The 16,641-nt window shown below is 48.8% G+C and overlaps 2 protein-coding genes across 8 annotated transcripts in view; both read right to left on the reverse strand.

Moving 5' to 3' along the window:
- The window catches only part of Plekha2 (pleckstrin homology domain containing A2), a 58,298-nt gene that overhangs the window by 32,035 nt on the left and 9,622 nt on the right, over positions 1-16,641 (reverse strand). For 3 of the 7 annotated variants that reach the window (XM_010605021.2, XM_010605030.3, XM_010605023.3), the window contains exon 2: positions 13,902-14,065. In XM_010605021.2, the coding sequence (XP_010603323.1) occupies positions 13,902-14,042 (141 nt within the window). In that variant the 5' untranslated portion in view covers positions 14,043-14,065. The other 4 variants (XM_033765356.1, XM_019204743.2, XM_033765355.1 and 1 more) reach the window with 3 other exon arrangements.
- Positions 16,001-16,641, reverse strand: part of LOC109117433 — a 10,045-nt gene continuing 9,404 nt past the window's right edge. Inside the window, exon 3 of the mRNA XM_019204635.1 lies at positions 16,001-16,616. Within this exon, the coding sequence (XP_019060180.1) occupies positions 16,124-16,616 (493 nt within the window). The 3' untranslated portion in view covers positions 16,001-16,123. The remainder of the gene's footprint in view (positions 16,617-16,641) is intronic.

The raw sequence follows: 16,641 nt of genomic DNA on the forward strand, positions 1-16,641 counted from the left end.
GGCCAAGATTAGAAATCAGCTGTAGCATAACCTGGGAATCTGTCTGCAGTTCATAGTGGTACTGGCTTCCCAGAAATATCTGTGAATGCCCCACCACCCAGGTTTATCTCAAAACAATAAAAGGAGACAGATTTTAGATCACAGGGGTTTAATAAATTTACCTAAGGATTAATAGAGATCATTCCAAGAGAGGGGCTCAAGAAATAGCCTCGGTGGTAGGGAAGAGTCCTAGCCCCAGTCAGCTAAGTCAACATACATCTGTGGAACAAATGCAATATATGAAATTTCCTGTCCACAAGAAAAAGACTCTCAGAACCCTGCGGTCTTACTGAAGGACTGAGAAAAGGCCATGTACTCCACCACCTCCTTGTTCAAGCGAGGTAGGAAATGCAGAGACTGCCTCTGAGTGTGGGGAGAAGTTCTGTGGTGGAGGGCGCAGCACGTGTGGGCCCCAGGCTAATAAATAAACGAAAGCTGCCTTGAAGTAGCCAAGTTACCATTTAAAACAGAAGTGATCCGGTTTACATGTTTCCTTGTACTTACACACTTTTTAAATTTCACAGCAAGTTTTTTTAAAGGAAACCTCCATGCGTTTGAGGAAGACAGGCCATGTCACTCCCAGGTCAAAGTCCAAAGAGGAGCTACCAGGCAATGTCAGGAGTGACAGGCACAGCCCAGAGGGGACCGTGAGCCGCTCTGGGCAGACTCAGCTCCAGTGTCTCCTGAACTGTTGGGCTCACATTCGCCCAGACTCGTGGCCAAGAGCCCCAGGACATGGAGAGCCGCGGGCCTCCGCCTGACACTGGACATCTGTGCCCACCGCGCTGTTCAGTCCAGGAAGGTGGCCTGTGTGTGAAGGGCTCGGTCCAAGGCCGTGAAATTGGCAGCAGAGCTGAACGAGAGCTCAGTTCTGATCCCCCATGATGCCCTAGAGCTGCAGGGTGTAATTCTAAAAGCTTGAGCTCTCGGAATTTTAGGTAGGACATTAACATTCCCTGACTGGAGGCGAGTTTCTCTTCCTATGAAACAGAGATAACAAGCCCTGTGTCACAGGCTGGTTAGGAGAATCACATGAAAATACACAGCGAGAGCCCAACGCAAGGCAGCTCCTGCCACCCTCCATGAGCTAATTACAGGATGTCAAAGCCAAGGCTCAGGGTGACGCTTGTGTAACTCTCTCCTCATCCCAGACCACAGCCCAGAGGCCTCCAGGGCCCCATCTTGAATTATGAGTGATGAAGTGGGACTAGGGAAGCCGTTTGAGCTCCAACCCACACATAACCAGACGGGGACTGATCACATTTCAACTACTTCATCCCTCGATGCCCCTGGAGGCTTCTCCGCCCTCTGCCCCAGCCTCCTGCCAGCTCAGAATGTCAAGGCAGCAGCCCAGCTACCTAGGGTGAGGGTGGTGGTCCTCTATCCACCCACACCCTTCTCCAGGGCTCCAACACAGCCCCTCTCCATCCTGAGAAGCCAGGAAAATTTGACTAATGTCTGAAAACACCACTTCCCTCCCCACCCGGGGGAAATGGGGACACAGGAGAAAAAGACCCAGGGTTCCTGAGGATTTGATCCACAGTGACGCTCAGTGTCCACTCCAATTACTGGACCTAGAAGACGGATGGTGACAGCTCACTGCCAGGGTGTCGCAGAGGCAGCCCCAGCAGACACTTCCTGATCAAGGACGGGTATGCTAACGGCCTGAGGGGAAGCCTGGGCAGCCAAATGGCAGGACAGGAAAGCCAGGAATCAGCAGCACCCAGGGAGGGACACTGTGTCAGAGCTAGGGACAGGAGTCCCATGCACTGCCTCCCCTGAGTTTATCCAGGCAAAAGACCACTTGGGACCCCTGCACCAACTGCAGCCTGCCCTGACCTCTAGTCTTTGAATTCTTTCTCTGGGTTCAGGGCTCATCAGAATCTCTGGGGAGCTTAAAAAGTCAAGACTCCAGCTTTACCCGCAGAACATGGAATCAGAGTCAAGTGGAACGTGACCGGAAGACAGACATTGGCTAATGATCCCCCAAGACCCTAAGTAGGCCCAAATTTAAGCACAGCTAGCTGGGTGAGGTGGCATACACCTATATTCCCAGCCACGCAGGAGACAGAGGCAGGAGGATCAGAAATTCAAAGGCAGCCTGGACAACTCAGTGAGAGACTCCATCTCAAAATAAAAACTTAAAAGTGTTGGGCTGTAGCTTAGTGGTAGAATGTTTGCTTTACTGTGCCTAAGTCCCTAGTCACTCCTCACTACAGCAAAAACAAAAACAAAGAAAACACAGCTGACTAAGCCAATCCCTAGATGTTACACTGGTGTGCACTTTTCTGAGTTGGAGTCTCCTCATACTCGATTGTCAGCTTACTGGGGACAGGTCCAGGCCCATCGAGATGAAGGCACCCACGCAGATAGGGAGTAGAGACAGAGGTTGCTGGGAATACACTGCACTTTTATTTTACTTTGGTGCTGGGAATTGAACCCAGATCCTTGAGTAATTAAGCAAAAACTTTTTTTTTTAATGTGGAATATATTCTGGAAGGATGTTTATGTGAATCGCCTGGGGATAGTTTAAAAATTATTTTTAATTGATACATAATCATTATATATACTTAGAGGTGCAGGGTGACAATTCAATACACATGTACAACATGTAATGATCAGGTAAGGGTAACTGGCATATGATCACTTCAGGCAGTGATCGGTTCTTTGTGTTGGGAATACCCAAATCCTCTCTGTCAACTATTTTGAAATATACAATTGGCGGTTGTCAATCATAGTTGCCCTAACATGCCATTGAGCCTGAAATGATCCACCCCCATGCTGGGAATTGAACCGAAGGCCTTCACACTGAGCTATATCTCCAGCCTTTATTCTTTATTTTTTATCTTGAGACATGATCTTGCTAAGTTGCCCAGGCTAGGAGCCTTGAGATCCTCCTATCTCAGCCTCCTACATGGCTAGAATTACAGGCCTGCACCAAGACCAGAATAGAGCCTAATTCTTAAGCCTGCACCAAGTAATCCTGTAAGCCTGCACCTTACAGGCCTGCACCAAGACCAGAATAGAGCCTAATTCTTAAGCCTGCACCAAGTAATCCTGTAAGCCTGCACCTTACAGGCCTGCACCAAGACCAGAATAGAGCCTAATTCTTAAGCCTGCACCAAGTAATCCTGTAAGCCTGCACCTTACAGGCCTGCACCAAGACCAGAATAGAGCCTAATTCTTAAGCCAATTAATACTCAGGCTTCAACCCCATAGTGTGAAGTGGTCTGGGCTGGGGCCCAGGCTCCTGTGTGTGTTCAGAGCTTCTAAGGACTCTGCCATTCGACAAGCTGGAGAAGGAGGCTGGAGGAGCAATCTGTAGGTCCAAGCTGGCCCTGCTGACCACACACAGAGGCCCAGCAGCTGGGTAGAGAGAAGGCCATGCCCGGTCCACAGATCAACCCGGACACTGCCACACCAGCAGCTATTGGGGAGGGGGAAGGAGAGAGCAGGGGGGCGATGATTTATCAAACAAGCATATGGAGAATGAGAAATATTCCAATAAGAGGAAACTGCGTGAAATAGGAAAGCCACGTGTGCTGTGCATGGCTGGCAGCCACCCTTATGTAAGGACCTCTGTGAGTCCTGGGTGTTTCTCGGACTTCTGAATTTTCTCAAACAACGTAGGGCACAAGGGAAGCTTCCTGTTCAAGGGCAGATGATTCTGTGAAGACACTGCCAACGCTCAGGGTTTTGTTCAAGAGCTCTTCTGCTGCTAAGGACCTTGGAGCCCCCTCCCCTGAGAAGAAAGTACATGGTCTTTCTCCCCCATCATCTAGGAGGGAGCCGAGGGGCCCAGACAGAGATGCACCTATCTCTACGTCAAGTCCTTTGCAAGAACAGCAGCCTTTCTCGACATAGAAAATTAAACCTACATGACTCCTACCCCTCCCCTCTTCTAATGCCAGAAACAAAGAGCACAGAAGTGACTAAGAAAGCCAAATAGATGATGAAGTCCCAGGACATCGACCCTCAAGAGGCTCCATTGCTACCTCTTCATTCAACACACGAAGAACTCAATGAAGACAGAGCTTGTACCGCCCCAGCTTGAGAAAGGAAGACGAAAATGGCCATAGCCTTAGAGATGACTCTGTGCCACTCAGCTAAGTACTTTCAGATAATGTCCCTTTCTTCCCACAATCTCATCTTATAGACAAAGAAGCTAAGGATCTGCCAAGTGAAGTAATTCTCTCAAGGTCACACAGGTGGCAGACAGGCGAGCCAGTCCTGGAGCCCAGACTTTCCCGATTCCCACAGCCTTCACGGTACTTCTCTTTACATCATCCCTCTTCCCACGAGACTTTATCTCAGAGTTGATTATCAATGAAAGGTAAATACAAGAGCAGGACCAGCAGGGTTGTACTAAACAAGGCCCTGCTACAGCTGCCTAAGCTGGGTAAGGCAGGAACTTGTCCAGCTGGCTCCCAATGAAAGGGGGAAGGAGAGATGCTGGCCATCAGCAAGAAACTCAGCTTGCTGGTTTACCGGTAGAGGATAGAGGACCAAATCCACGTGGCAGGGCCATAGCTGGGGCGTGAGCCACCACTGCTGCCCACAAGTGAAACCACAGCTCAAACCACCAAAGGCAGGCCACCCAGACTCAGGGACAGGAACTCGCCTAAGGAGAATGGTGCAACAGGACCGCAAGAAGGGCATGGCTGCGTGTGCCGCACACCCAGCCCCCTCATGAGAAAACAACCCAAAGAAAAGAAACGCGGCTATTCCGCAGCACTGGGACGCCGGGCCGTGGCTTCACCTACTGTTTCAGGGCCTGACACACCTCTTCCTCCACCTCAGAGGCTTGCTTCCTGACAGAACTTGAAACTTGAAACATCCATAGCTACTCTCCCCGTTGTCCAGGTCCCTGTGGGAGAAACCACAGATTTCTGCACCACAAACTGCTGTGCTGTTTAACGTCCTGGATCTGGGTGTCTTACTCTTGTCGACACACCCCAGCACCTACTTCGGATGGAATGGGCTACGTGAGGTACACGGCTGCCCCACGCCAGGTCCACAGACTGTAAACCCCCGGCTGGCTCCAGCTCCTTCACCCCTTCCTTCTACTTGGCTTCCTCCGTACTTGTGTCAAACTCAGAGTCATCTGCCCTCCACCCTCTCTCATGGTTGCCCACCCTGCTTCCCCATCTCCGTCCTGGCCCCACATCCTCTCCTCAGTCAGCTCGGTATTAAATCTCTTTAAAATATATTTTTATTACCTCATATTTATTTGACAAAATATTGGGTTTCAGTGTGGCACTTTCATGCATACATATAACATACTCTGACACTGTCTCCCTTAAACAACCCTTCCCTTCCCCATCCTCTTTCTTCTTGTCCAGTAATAGTCGCCTGTTTAAATCTCAAATGCTTACAATTTATTAAATGTAAAGAAATACAGCTAGGTACATAAGTTATCCTAAAAATCTGTGACTTTCAACAAAGAGAAAATTGCTATGATGTACACTGTTAAAAACTGAGTTGAAGAAATTTAGTGTGGCTTAAGGTTATTTTCATCTATAGCATTTATTTTAAATTAAGTGTTAGCAAAATGTAACATGGAAATACTTAATTTTATGCCCCTCTTGGCCACTTAATAAAGATACATAGAATATTTTTATAGTTAGCTAACACATACATTGTCATATAATGCCAATTAATTTTATCAGCCTAAAGAAATTTAATGAAATAAGTTCAAAAATAATCATCACACATGTACAAAACAGTAAGTAGGTTATCTGCTGTCAACTAATATTTAATGAGTCAACTGATACTTACTGAGTGCCTCCTATTTGCCAGAATCAAAAATGTTTGTTACCTTATAGAATTCTCAAAACTATCATTTAAAACGAGTCATGGTACTTTTTTAAGAGTAGGAAAAATATATTGAGAGAAAGATAGCTTCTGTCTAAAGGAGACAGAAGGACCAGAAAGTGGGTTAACCCCAGTAATAGTATTTTTACTTAACCGATGAGAAAATTAAGGGTCACACTGCTAGGGATTCAGTCGGCACCAGGGCAGCGCACAGTTGGGTCTGCTGACACAGGTAGTTTCCACACTTGTACTGTTAAAGCAGCATTTGCTTTTGCTTTCTTTGTGTGCGGGATGTGGGGGGCGTGGTGGGTGTTACTAGGGATTGAGCCCAGGACCTTCACACGGACCTACTACATTCCCAGCCTTTTTTAATTTTTTATTTTGAGATTGGGTGTCACTAAATTGCCCATGCTGGGCTCAAACTTGCAAGCCCTGCCCCATAGCTTTAGGGCTTCTTGTTATTTTTGAGTGGATATAGACAGCATTTTTTTAACATCAGCACCACTTCTCTTCTCTAAGAGGACAACCTTTTATATTCCTTAAGGTCATCATCGCCACTTTTCTATAATTTCTTGCTTCTAAATTTTAATAAAATATATATAAGTGGGAATGCAGGGTATTAACTAGTACTCTATTACTTGGGATTTAAAATATGGCAAATGCATATATTTTAAAAAGCTACATCTATTAAGAAAGATACATGCTATGATTTCAAATATATACTTACATATATTTAAAATTAATCTCACTGAAGTTCTCGGCTTATAAATTTACCTCTACAGCTACAGGAAATGAAGAACCCTAACTGGCATGTACTGCAGTGGTCACTTAGATATAAGCAAGTACTAAACTTCCGATGTTTTCCTCTTCCCTCTTGGTCAGCCACCAGCCCACTGTTTTTCCCTCCTATGGCCTTTGAACAGGTCCCTTCCTCTCAGTCCCCACCACCGTGCCTCTCCAGACACAGCAGGGAGCTGTGAGACAAATTCCCAGCTGTCCCCACCAGCTCTCCCACCCTCCCGTCCACCCCAAGGATGGGGCCAGAACAACCTTTGTTAAAAGCAGCATCTCTCAGAGCTCCCCAAAGCACTTGCACATAGTTTTATTTAAATATCTCCCAGCAACTGTGTCACAGGAGAGATCATTAATGTCATTATCCTGTATTAAAGTGGCTCAAACAATGGATGCCTCCTTTATTAACATATTCATCCCACTGTCCTAGGCTCAGCTGAGAATGACAAACGAAGCTGAACGTGGACCCTCTCTAAACCACAAAGTGGCTGGCTTTGCCTTGAAGACACAATCTCAATAAGAAGAAAATGCAATTCTTTTGCAGACAAATTGACAAACAAATTAACAGACAAATTAAGCAAATTTTAAAGGTTAATGTCTAAAGCCAAATATAACAGCACAACCAAAGACAAGCATTAAGGAAACAGAAGAGTCTACAATAGTAAAACTTGTACTAAATTTCACAGCTCAGAGCTCCTTACCTGCTTGGATTTTGGTACCAAGTCATGCTAACTCTAAGCACAATTGTCTCAAAGTGCCACACACATATTTACACGTATGTCCTGGTGCATGCTGAACACATGCCTTCTCTACTACTGAGCTAAAATGCCTATCCCGCTATTTGTTTCAGTGTAGGTAATACTGTTATAAAACAAGGGCTGCTTTAAAAATAGGATTACCACACAAAACAAAAAAAAAACCAAAATTCCATTTATAGCATTTAATGTTAACTCCAAAGATCCACACAATTTAAATTCTGAAAGTATTCATTTAATAATAATTTTATCTTTAGCAGAATTTGCATTTTGTAAAACCATAGTCCTACTGCTTATTTTTTTTTGTGGGGGTACCAGGGATCGAACTCAGGTCCTTGTACTTGTGAGGCAGGTGGCAGAACCGCTGAGCTAAATCCCCAGCCACCATAGTCCTATTGCTTAAAAGTTTCTCTGGGGATTTTTTTTTTTTTAACCCAAAAGAGTCTGCATCCTTACTCCAATGAAATATAGACAAAGCACTTCAGTAATTCTACTTAACCTCTGCAATCATGTGTCAACATGGCTAGCAGACACACCAGCTACCCAAATCCATAAATTAAAAAGAAACCCTAAGAAATTTGATAACAAAATAAAAGATTTTTAAAAACAGAAACCAAAAACCTGTGCCCAAACGACTGCTCCGAAGGTTACGATGCCTGTACGCGCAGAGATTACCTCCAGACAGATAAGAAAAGACACAGGCCTGGCTGCCCCGCCCAGGGATTGTGTGGCAGGAGGAACAGAGAAGGAAGGGGGCATTTGCCACTACGCCTGCTTTCCTGCACTGTATTTTGCAACGTGCCCCAATACTGCCCATTTCTTTCTTTAAAGAAAGTTATTTACTAGCTCTTGGCATTTGGACAGGCTGAAACATACGATGAAGAGTCCTCGTAAATATTGATGGATTTCAGCCAAACTTGGCAAAAGGAGGCTTCCAGTACAGAAAATACAATTTTTACAAAAAACATCAATTTTTCCACTTTAAAACAATAATGTAGTCCATTTTAGGCTGCATAAAAATAGAAACTCCTCCTACACTTGTGTATTCTTTCCACTAAAATGCAGCCAAATACCCACGTTGTTCTTAACACTGCTAACGCTCTTTGCTCTCAGTAATGGAAAGGACTGCTTTCAGCTTATTTTAGAGATGGAGGGAGAGAGGGAGAGAGGGAGAGAAAGACTTTCACTGGGGTCCCAGGTTTATAAAGAGATGTAACCCTTTGAGGTATTATGATGATCCGTAACTTACATCAGAGCCTTTGGAAAGTAAAGTCATCTAAGTATTATTTAAAAAAAAAAAAAGAAAAGAAAAGAAAAAATACATTTGATAGGGTAAATGTGACAGGAACAATAATCTAGTGCAATACTGTTTCCATGCTTCTGTTTACCCCTCCTCGGGGTGCATAATTTAGTCTTGCGATTGCTTGGCCACTGCGAGGTTGAACATCAGCGTTGCTGTGCAACTAAAACACGGCTGGTTACTCTGTAGGTCACTGTGGTAAAGCAGAGCAGCCCTAAAGGAGGCGTTCCACCTCCTTTATCAGGACAGGGACCCACATCAAAACACAACTGCTAGGGGCTGGGGACGTGGCTCAGTGGTACAGCACCTGCCTAGCATTACAATGCCCTGGGCGCAATGGCCAGCGCCACTACAGGTGTGCACGCACACACACACACACACACACACACACACACCTGTGTCACATCTCCGTACTGTCTTAAGGAAAATCCAACCAGTGTTTGTCTCCAATTAAGAATTATCTGTTTACACTGCCCAGATGAGTCAGCTCTAGAAAGAGGTTTGCTGAACAATACTGTGCCTATAGCCAGCAACATAGCATCGCACACTTCGAAATTTATTAAAAGGGTAGATCTTATGTTAAATATTCTCACTGCAGGGCTGGGGATGTAGCTCAGTGGTTCTGGCCCCAGCCTTGCAAGCACAGGGATCCAAATTTGATCCCCATTACCAAAAAAAATCAAAATCTTACTGCCATTAAAAAAAAAGAACTGTTTGCTTGATGCTAGCGGCATATTGGCTTTTAAATGCATTAGCCAAATCAGTGGCCATAATCAGTAATCCTGAAACTTCCACCGAGAGGGGTCCCTTTCGGCTAATGGGTTTTGTCTTCAGTTTGGTGTCACTGACACCTCTGTGGAAAACCTCGATTCCTTTAGCACATTGGTTCTAAGTCCTGCCTGATATCAAGGCTGCGCTGGGCCCACACTGCCTGTGTGACATTTCCCCACTGCATGACACACAGCAGACACCATCACTTCCTACCACGTGCCTTCAGCCCAGCCCTAGGGGACCCCTTCCACTGCAGAAGGCCTGTCACCCACACATCCAGGGCAGCACATGGCAGCCCTGCTGTCTCGGGCTTACCTCACCCCAGAGCTTCCATAGGCTAAAATAAGCTAAAGCTTCCCAGGGTGACTCAGCCTGCACTCATAGCCTCCTGACCAGCACCCCGGGAGCATTTCCTTAAGAAAGACCTCACCCACAAACCTTTGTCGGGACCTGACTCCTCACAAGGTTTTCCTCTGGAGAGCCTAATCTCTAGCACTCTCTTCTGCCACAATGACCACTGTTTCTCCCTTCCTCAGACAAGGTAGGGACAATGATCACATGAGACCCTGCCCATGAAAATGCTTCAAACCCTGCAAAATGCTCTGCAAATGTGAATAGTATGTGACCTCAGGCACTTTTCAAAAGCCAGCCCTAGCGTTGCACCTCCACAGAGGGGTGTCCCGAGCTCTCCCCAACCCATTCGTGTTAATCTTCCTCCTCCTGGTCTACAGCGTGGGCTCTGGGAAGCCAAGGATTTTGTCTCAACCCTGTTGCAGCCTCGGCATCTGCAGCTTCGCTTGGTGTGTGATACACATCATGAGTTCAGTAGTTATGTGTTGGGTATCTTTCTCCTCACAGGCCGTCAGGAAATGAAGGGCTAGTTTTGCTTCCTGCCTCGCAAGCGCAAGGGCCCAAGTTCAATTCCCAAAACAAAAAAAAAAAAAAAAAGAAAGGAAGAAAGGAAGGCAGGGCTAAAAGTCATGTGAAAGACCCTCTGGAGTGTCCACACTCCGGGAGAGCACTTGAGACAAATCAGACGAGTCACAGAGCCCAGTTGGCAGCCTCGCTCTCCTATCAGGGCTGACAGTTTTCCACCTGAGACTCCGTCTGCAGGCCCTGGCAGCACAGGAATACTGAAACTCCTATTCCCACAAGCAGCATTCTGGCATCTTGATACCTGACGCCAGGGGTCCCTGAGGTCCTGAGGCAGAAGCACTGCCTGAGCCCAGGAGCTGCAAACCATCCTGGACCACACAGCAAAGGATTACCGAGGGCATTTCATGAGATAATATATGCAAAGCATTTCATACAATGTGCTAACCACTCAGGAAGTATCAGCCACACTGGTAGTAACAGCAGTAGAGACAGCAACAGAGAAACAGGCCCAGGGCATACTGACTACTAGGCTGCTTCATCAGGCAAAAATCAAAAGCCCGGATTCAGAAATCCTTGCTTATTAATGCCTATTAAATAACTAAGGTGATGGGCTGGGGATTTAGCTCCGGGGTACCATGCCTGCCTGGCAAGAGCAAGATCCTGAGTTCGATTCTCAGCACCAAGAAAAAAAAAACAAAAAAAACTAAGGTGCCACATCAAGGGTCTCCTCTCCCTCAAAAGGAAGATGTTGAATGACCGTGCCAGCCTCGGTGCCTCTCCCACAGGGACAGACCACAACCCTGAGGTGCCCCAGTCCTCAGGGTTCCACTTAGTCCTGGCCCTGTCCCCGGCCCCGGAGAGTTGAACCGCTCTGTACCTCCTGAGGACCTGTCCCCGACGGCCTCTCCCCGGCCTCCTTTCCCTCGTTTATTCATTCATTCAGTGAGCAAACATTTATCCGGTGCTGAACACTGCATGGCTCAAAAGTAGACCAGGTGCGCTCCGGGCCCACTAGAGCCTCTCTGGCCCGAGTCCCCCGGCTTCTGTCCTCACCAGACACTGCCTCTGCCTCTTCAGGCTTTTCTCCTTCCCACGAATCCCGGAAATGACTGTCTTGATATCAGCAACAATGGCAGGAGAACCGGAGCCAACTGTCAGGCTGAGAATCCTGGCTCTGCCACCTTCCTGTTATGTAAGTATGGGCAAATGTCTTTCCCTCTCTGCTTCATCTACTTCACCTCTAGAATGAGGGCGACAATATCTACCAGTTAGACTTGCTGTCTGTATGAAAACACAATGAGTTGTGCTTGGCACATATGGATAAATGTGCTCTGGTACCATTTTACAATTTAGCAAAGCATCTACTCTCACATCTAGAGTGTTGCTTGACCATGAACACAAACTAAGAACTAAAGAAGTGAAAAGTTCTGAACTGTCACTGTGCCACAGCAGGTCTCTTCCTTTGGGGGCGTATGACAAGCCAGCTGAAATCCACTCCTTCCTGGGAAATGTAAAGGAGCCCGAGCCATGGGACCGGTCCGCCGCTCCACCTCGTCCTAGTCCCCAGCCTCCCATGGGCAGGAGCAGAGCAAAGCCGCACTGGGTGACGCGTAAGTTCTGTCTGGTGATTCAAACTCAAAGGAGGTTCCCACGAAGAGCCCCCTGAGATCCCAGGGCCATGGGTGAGGAGTCTGCCCTGAATAGGACGGGCCCTGCTACAGCACCTGACCCAGAGCCTTGGCCCAGGTGGCCCAAGTGACAATGAAATCAGGGGTCAGAATGAGGGAAATGAACAACCAGCAACAGTCGAGATCCCAGACAGTGTCCCTGCGGTCCTGGGAGACCAGTCAATGACAGCAAGACTCCGTGTCACAAGGTCTGAAGAAAGGCCCGGTTCTCTGGAGAGGCAGCCGGATGCCCTCAGTAAGAGGATGTGGGTTCAGGGTAGTTCTCATGGGGCAGCACGGTGGGAAGCAGGTAAATGAAGACCAAATCCATTCCAGCTCGCTGAGCTAACATGGCAGGTGAGTGGGAGAAGGGACATTAAGGGAAAGGGACCGGAGACCCTCATCCCCAGGGTCCCGCCTAGCATGCCAAAGTGACGTCCACTGGCAACAAAGACTTAACTTCGAGTCCCTCCAACAGTGGTGAAGAAGACCCTCGATTCTCTTTCCGTGCACGATGGATCTGCTGCACCAGAGGAGGGCATCTGCACAGAGCAAAGGCAAGGAAACTGAGACAGCAGGGGCGGAAGCAAAACTAGACCAAGCACAGTGAGATACGAGCAGAGGGTAGACAACGCCCGATGCAGAATCCAGTCAAACGACAGTGAGGGCCTGGCCTCTCAGGGGTGAGGGGTGCACGGGGCGCAGCTGTACGGAGGGCTGTCTCCCCGGAGAAGGGAGCTCACAGCAGCTGACTTTCCGCATACGTCTTCTGCATCTACAAAATACTCAGCCATCAGATGCAGCAAAGGCCTCCAGGGGGCTGGCCCCGGGGGGCGGGGCTCAAGATTCACAGGACCCCTGACCTTCTCTTCCTGAGCCTCAGAACAGAGCCAAACCCCAGCCCACACACCGTCCTCCATCCCCACTTGGCCACGATCCCAGCACTCAATACCAGAAAGAACAGAAACAAAACCAATGAGCTCCCGAAGAGAGATTCTTTCCCAGATCAGTGATGATTCCAGAGACCCCCAGGCACAGCAATAAAATTTAGGTAGCCGCCATTTCTACCCCAGACTCCTTAAAAGGCTAAGGAAGTTGTTAACTAAGTCAACTGCCATGTCTGAGACTCAGTTTTCTCATCCGCAGCAACAGGAAGCAGAACCAGGTGAGCTCTGAGGTCCACGCCTTCCTGATTCAGGAGACCAAAAGCGTCCAACATTTGTCCCACTCGGAGAACCAGGTCACATACTCCACTGGGGAGGGGCCTCAGACTGGAAGAGCAGGAGCAGCCAGCAGGCCACAGCCCTGAGGAGAGGGGAGAGGAGCAAGCCCTGCCCTGGCCCTGGAGCCCGCCTGGCCAGCCTCTGCCTGACTTTGGCAAGGGTTAAATTCCTACACATGGAAAAAAAAAAAAAAAAAAAAAAAAAGCACCAGATCTAGGTCCAGAAAGGCTTCCCCTCCCTCAAGCTAGGATCTGAGATAGTTTTCTTTCTTTTTCTTTATTTATTTCTGTTTTGTTTTGTTAGCAGTGCCAGGCGTTGAACCCACTGAACTACACCCCAGACCTTGAAACAGTTTTCTTTGTTTGTTTGTTTTTTGAGACAGGGTCTCACTGTATAGTTGAGGCTGACCTGGAACTCACTGTGTAGCCCAGACTGGTCTTGATCTCACAGTGATCCTCCTGCCTCAGCCTCCTGAGTGCTGGGATTACAGGCGTGCGCCACCACACCCAGCTAAACAGTTTTCTTTGCATGCTAGAGTGTCTTGTCTGTCTCTGTATCTGAGTCGGCCTGGGAGTTTACCCCTCCTTACTGGAGAGGCCCTGGAGGTTGGGCCTGTGTGTGCCCCTCCCAGGCCGCACGCCCTCCCTCCCACGCTGCCTCTCACCTGGGGGTTGTCCATGTACCAGAGCAGGCAGTTGGCCTGGGTGTCCAGAATAAAGTACCTCCGCAGAAACTTGCCACCGTGCTCATTCTCCTCGATGTCCAGAAACCCACAGATTCGGTTCTGCCGATCCACATAAGGCATTCCTGGGCTCTGCTCACATCACCCTGTGTGGCAGAAAGGAGGTGCTGGTCAGAAAAGGTGTGTGACAGGCTGTCCAGAGCCAGGGGGCCCTCAATCTGCCCATCCTCACTCGCCTCTGGGAGAAGCCAGGCTGGGACCCTCTCCCAGCGTCCACCCCCAGGGTGCTAAAGGTCCCACCCCACCCAGACCCTGGAGACCTCAGCAAAAGCCACTAAATGGACTCCTAAGCTTTCCCAGGGTAAAGGCATTTTACTTAGGCCTAGGCTTTCTTCTTTCAGGAGCCTGGGTTCAAGTTCCAGCTCTGGAAACCTAGTAACTGTGCAACCCAAACTGTTTGATCTTCCTGCACCTCAGTTTCTACATCTATCTGTACAATAGGGGAAACAATAACTCCTACACCTCACAAGATCACAAGTCACACAGTAAACGCGTCTTCAGGGCAATTAATACCACTACTCTGCACAAAAGCTTCATGAAGTGGATCAGAACTTATTTTACACATGAAGAAACAATCTCAGAATGAACGAAAGCTCCAACTTAAAAACCTGGATAAAACTCTGCCAGGAACTTGTTCAGAGACCGCAGCCCTAGGGTTAAAAGTGAGGAGCTCCAGGCCGGGGGTTTAGCTCAGTGGTGCCACTGCCTGCCTGGCAAGTGCAAGGTCCTGAGTTCGATCCCCAGTACCAAAAAGAAAAAGAAAGTGAGGGGCTCCTCTCTCAGCCCTGATCTGCCTGAACCAACCTCACCTGGCTGTTACCAGCTAAACAGCTACACAAGATTCTGATGCTGAGGTTCTAATCTCCCAGTACCTCAAACTGCGTTTGGGGACAGGATCTTTAAAGAGGAAGTTAGGATAACAAGAAGTCACTGGGTGGGCCCTAGTCCATTAGAACACAATCTTACAAGGAGGATCTGGACACTGGTGGTCTCAGAGGGAGAAGATGACCCCACAGCCCACAAAGGGCCTGGCATGCATCCTTGCCTCACAGCCCTCAGAAGAAACGAACATCTTGATCTTGAATTTACAGCCTTCAGAACTGTGAGAAGATAAATTTCCGTTGTGTTGCCTCTCAGTCCATGGTGACTTGCAAGCCTGTCTGAGCAGACTCTTAGAGCTACGCAGAGACCCCTCAGCAGTGAAAGAATGAGGAAACAAAAGTTCCAACCCCAGCACTGGACTCCAGAGCCAGATCTCCGGTGATGAGAGACGAGCCACGCCTTCAAGCCCTCTGAAGAGCCTGAGGAGAGGCCAGGAGCGCCCTGCTCCTCCCCAGGGAAGACCACCTGCTAACAGGCACAAACATCCAATCCACGGGCACCGGGCAGAAGCCAGCAGGGCCTCCTCAGGCCTCAGAGCACACAGGACACTCAGACTCTCAAGAACAGGTCCTCAAGAGCGTCCGTCAGGGAGCCCACCGGCTCCAACAGAGCAGATGGCAGCGGCCCAGGCCCACCGAGGGCCTCGGCCCACAGCCAAGCAGTCGTGCAAGTGACTTTATACAGGTCAGCCAGCAGGTGACAGAAGTCTGACAGCCCGCGCCTTCCAGACACCAACAGGGAAATCCAGAGCAGGAGACAGTGAACCCTGAGTGGTGACTGGCGGGGTGCTCTGCTCTCTCCACCTCTACAAGGGGGCTTCAGTGTTGAGAGGCTGCAAGAAAAAAGTCTCTCTCTCTCTGTCTCACACACACAGAACTATGAGCTCTGAGGTCACATCCAACTCAGGACTCTGTCACACAGATTCCAGACACCAACAGGGAAATCCAGAGCAGGAGACAGTGAACCCTGAGTGGTGACTGGCGGGGTGCTCTGCTCTCTCCACCTCTACAAGGGGGCTTCAGTGTTGAGAGGCTGCAAGAAAAGTGTCTCTCTCTCTCTGTCTCACACACACAGAACTATGAGCTCTGAGGTCACATCCAACTCAGGACTCTGTCACACAGAAAGAGAGACAGGAGAGAGAGAGAGAGAGAGAGAGAGAGAGAGAGAGAGAGAGAGAGGAGAGGAGGGGAGAGAGACACGAACAAACCCCTTCCTCTGGCTAAACACAGGCCAGAATCCCAAGGGGACTAGACGCACAGTCTTCAGTGAAAACACTGGGAGATGCCACCAATATGTACTGGGGGGTGACTGGGGTCAAAAGAGTAAAGAGAAATAGGGCAGAGATGGAAAGGCACAGCTGAAAAGGAAGTCAAGAGAGCAGAAGTGAAAGGAGATGAGTAGAGGGTTAAGAAGTTCGAAGAAGGTTTCACGGAGCCCTGCTGAGGAGGAGGAGCAGGGCAGCGGGAGAGGAGGACGCGGCTGCGGCCGGCTGTGCACGGAGGCTTCTGTCCCAGGTTCCCTCTCACACGGGGCAAGGCTGAGCTGAGGAATAAAAGAGGCAGGCGCAAGCCAAAAGCGAAGAGAAGACACCCGATGGGGTCTTCAGGTCTGGCAGCCGACAGTGGCTCGAGGGCCGTGGGGCAAAGCCCCCAACGCTTGGGAGGACGCGCACCGGTCAGCAAGGCTGCGGCCCCCACACAGCTGGTGGGGGAAACAGGGTCTGTGCAGAGCTTCGGGTCAGGACGATGGAAATCACTAAAAAAAAAAAAAAAAAAAAAAC

The sequence above is a fragment of the Fukomys damarensis genome, unplaced genomic scaffold (assembly GCF_012274545.1).
Source record: "Fukomys damarensis isolate Sample0158 unplaced genomic scaffold, DMR_v1.0_HiC HiC_scaffold_18, whole genome shotgun sequence".
NCBI lineage: Eukaryota > Metazoa > Chordata > Mammalia > Rodentia > Bathyergidae > Fukomys > Fukomys damarensis.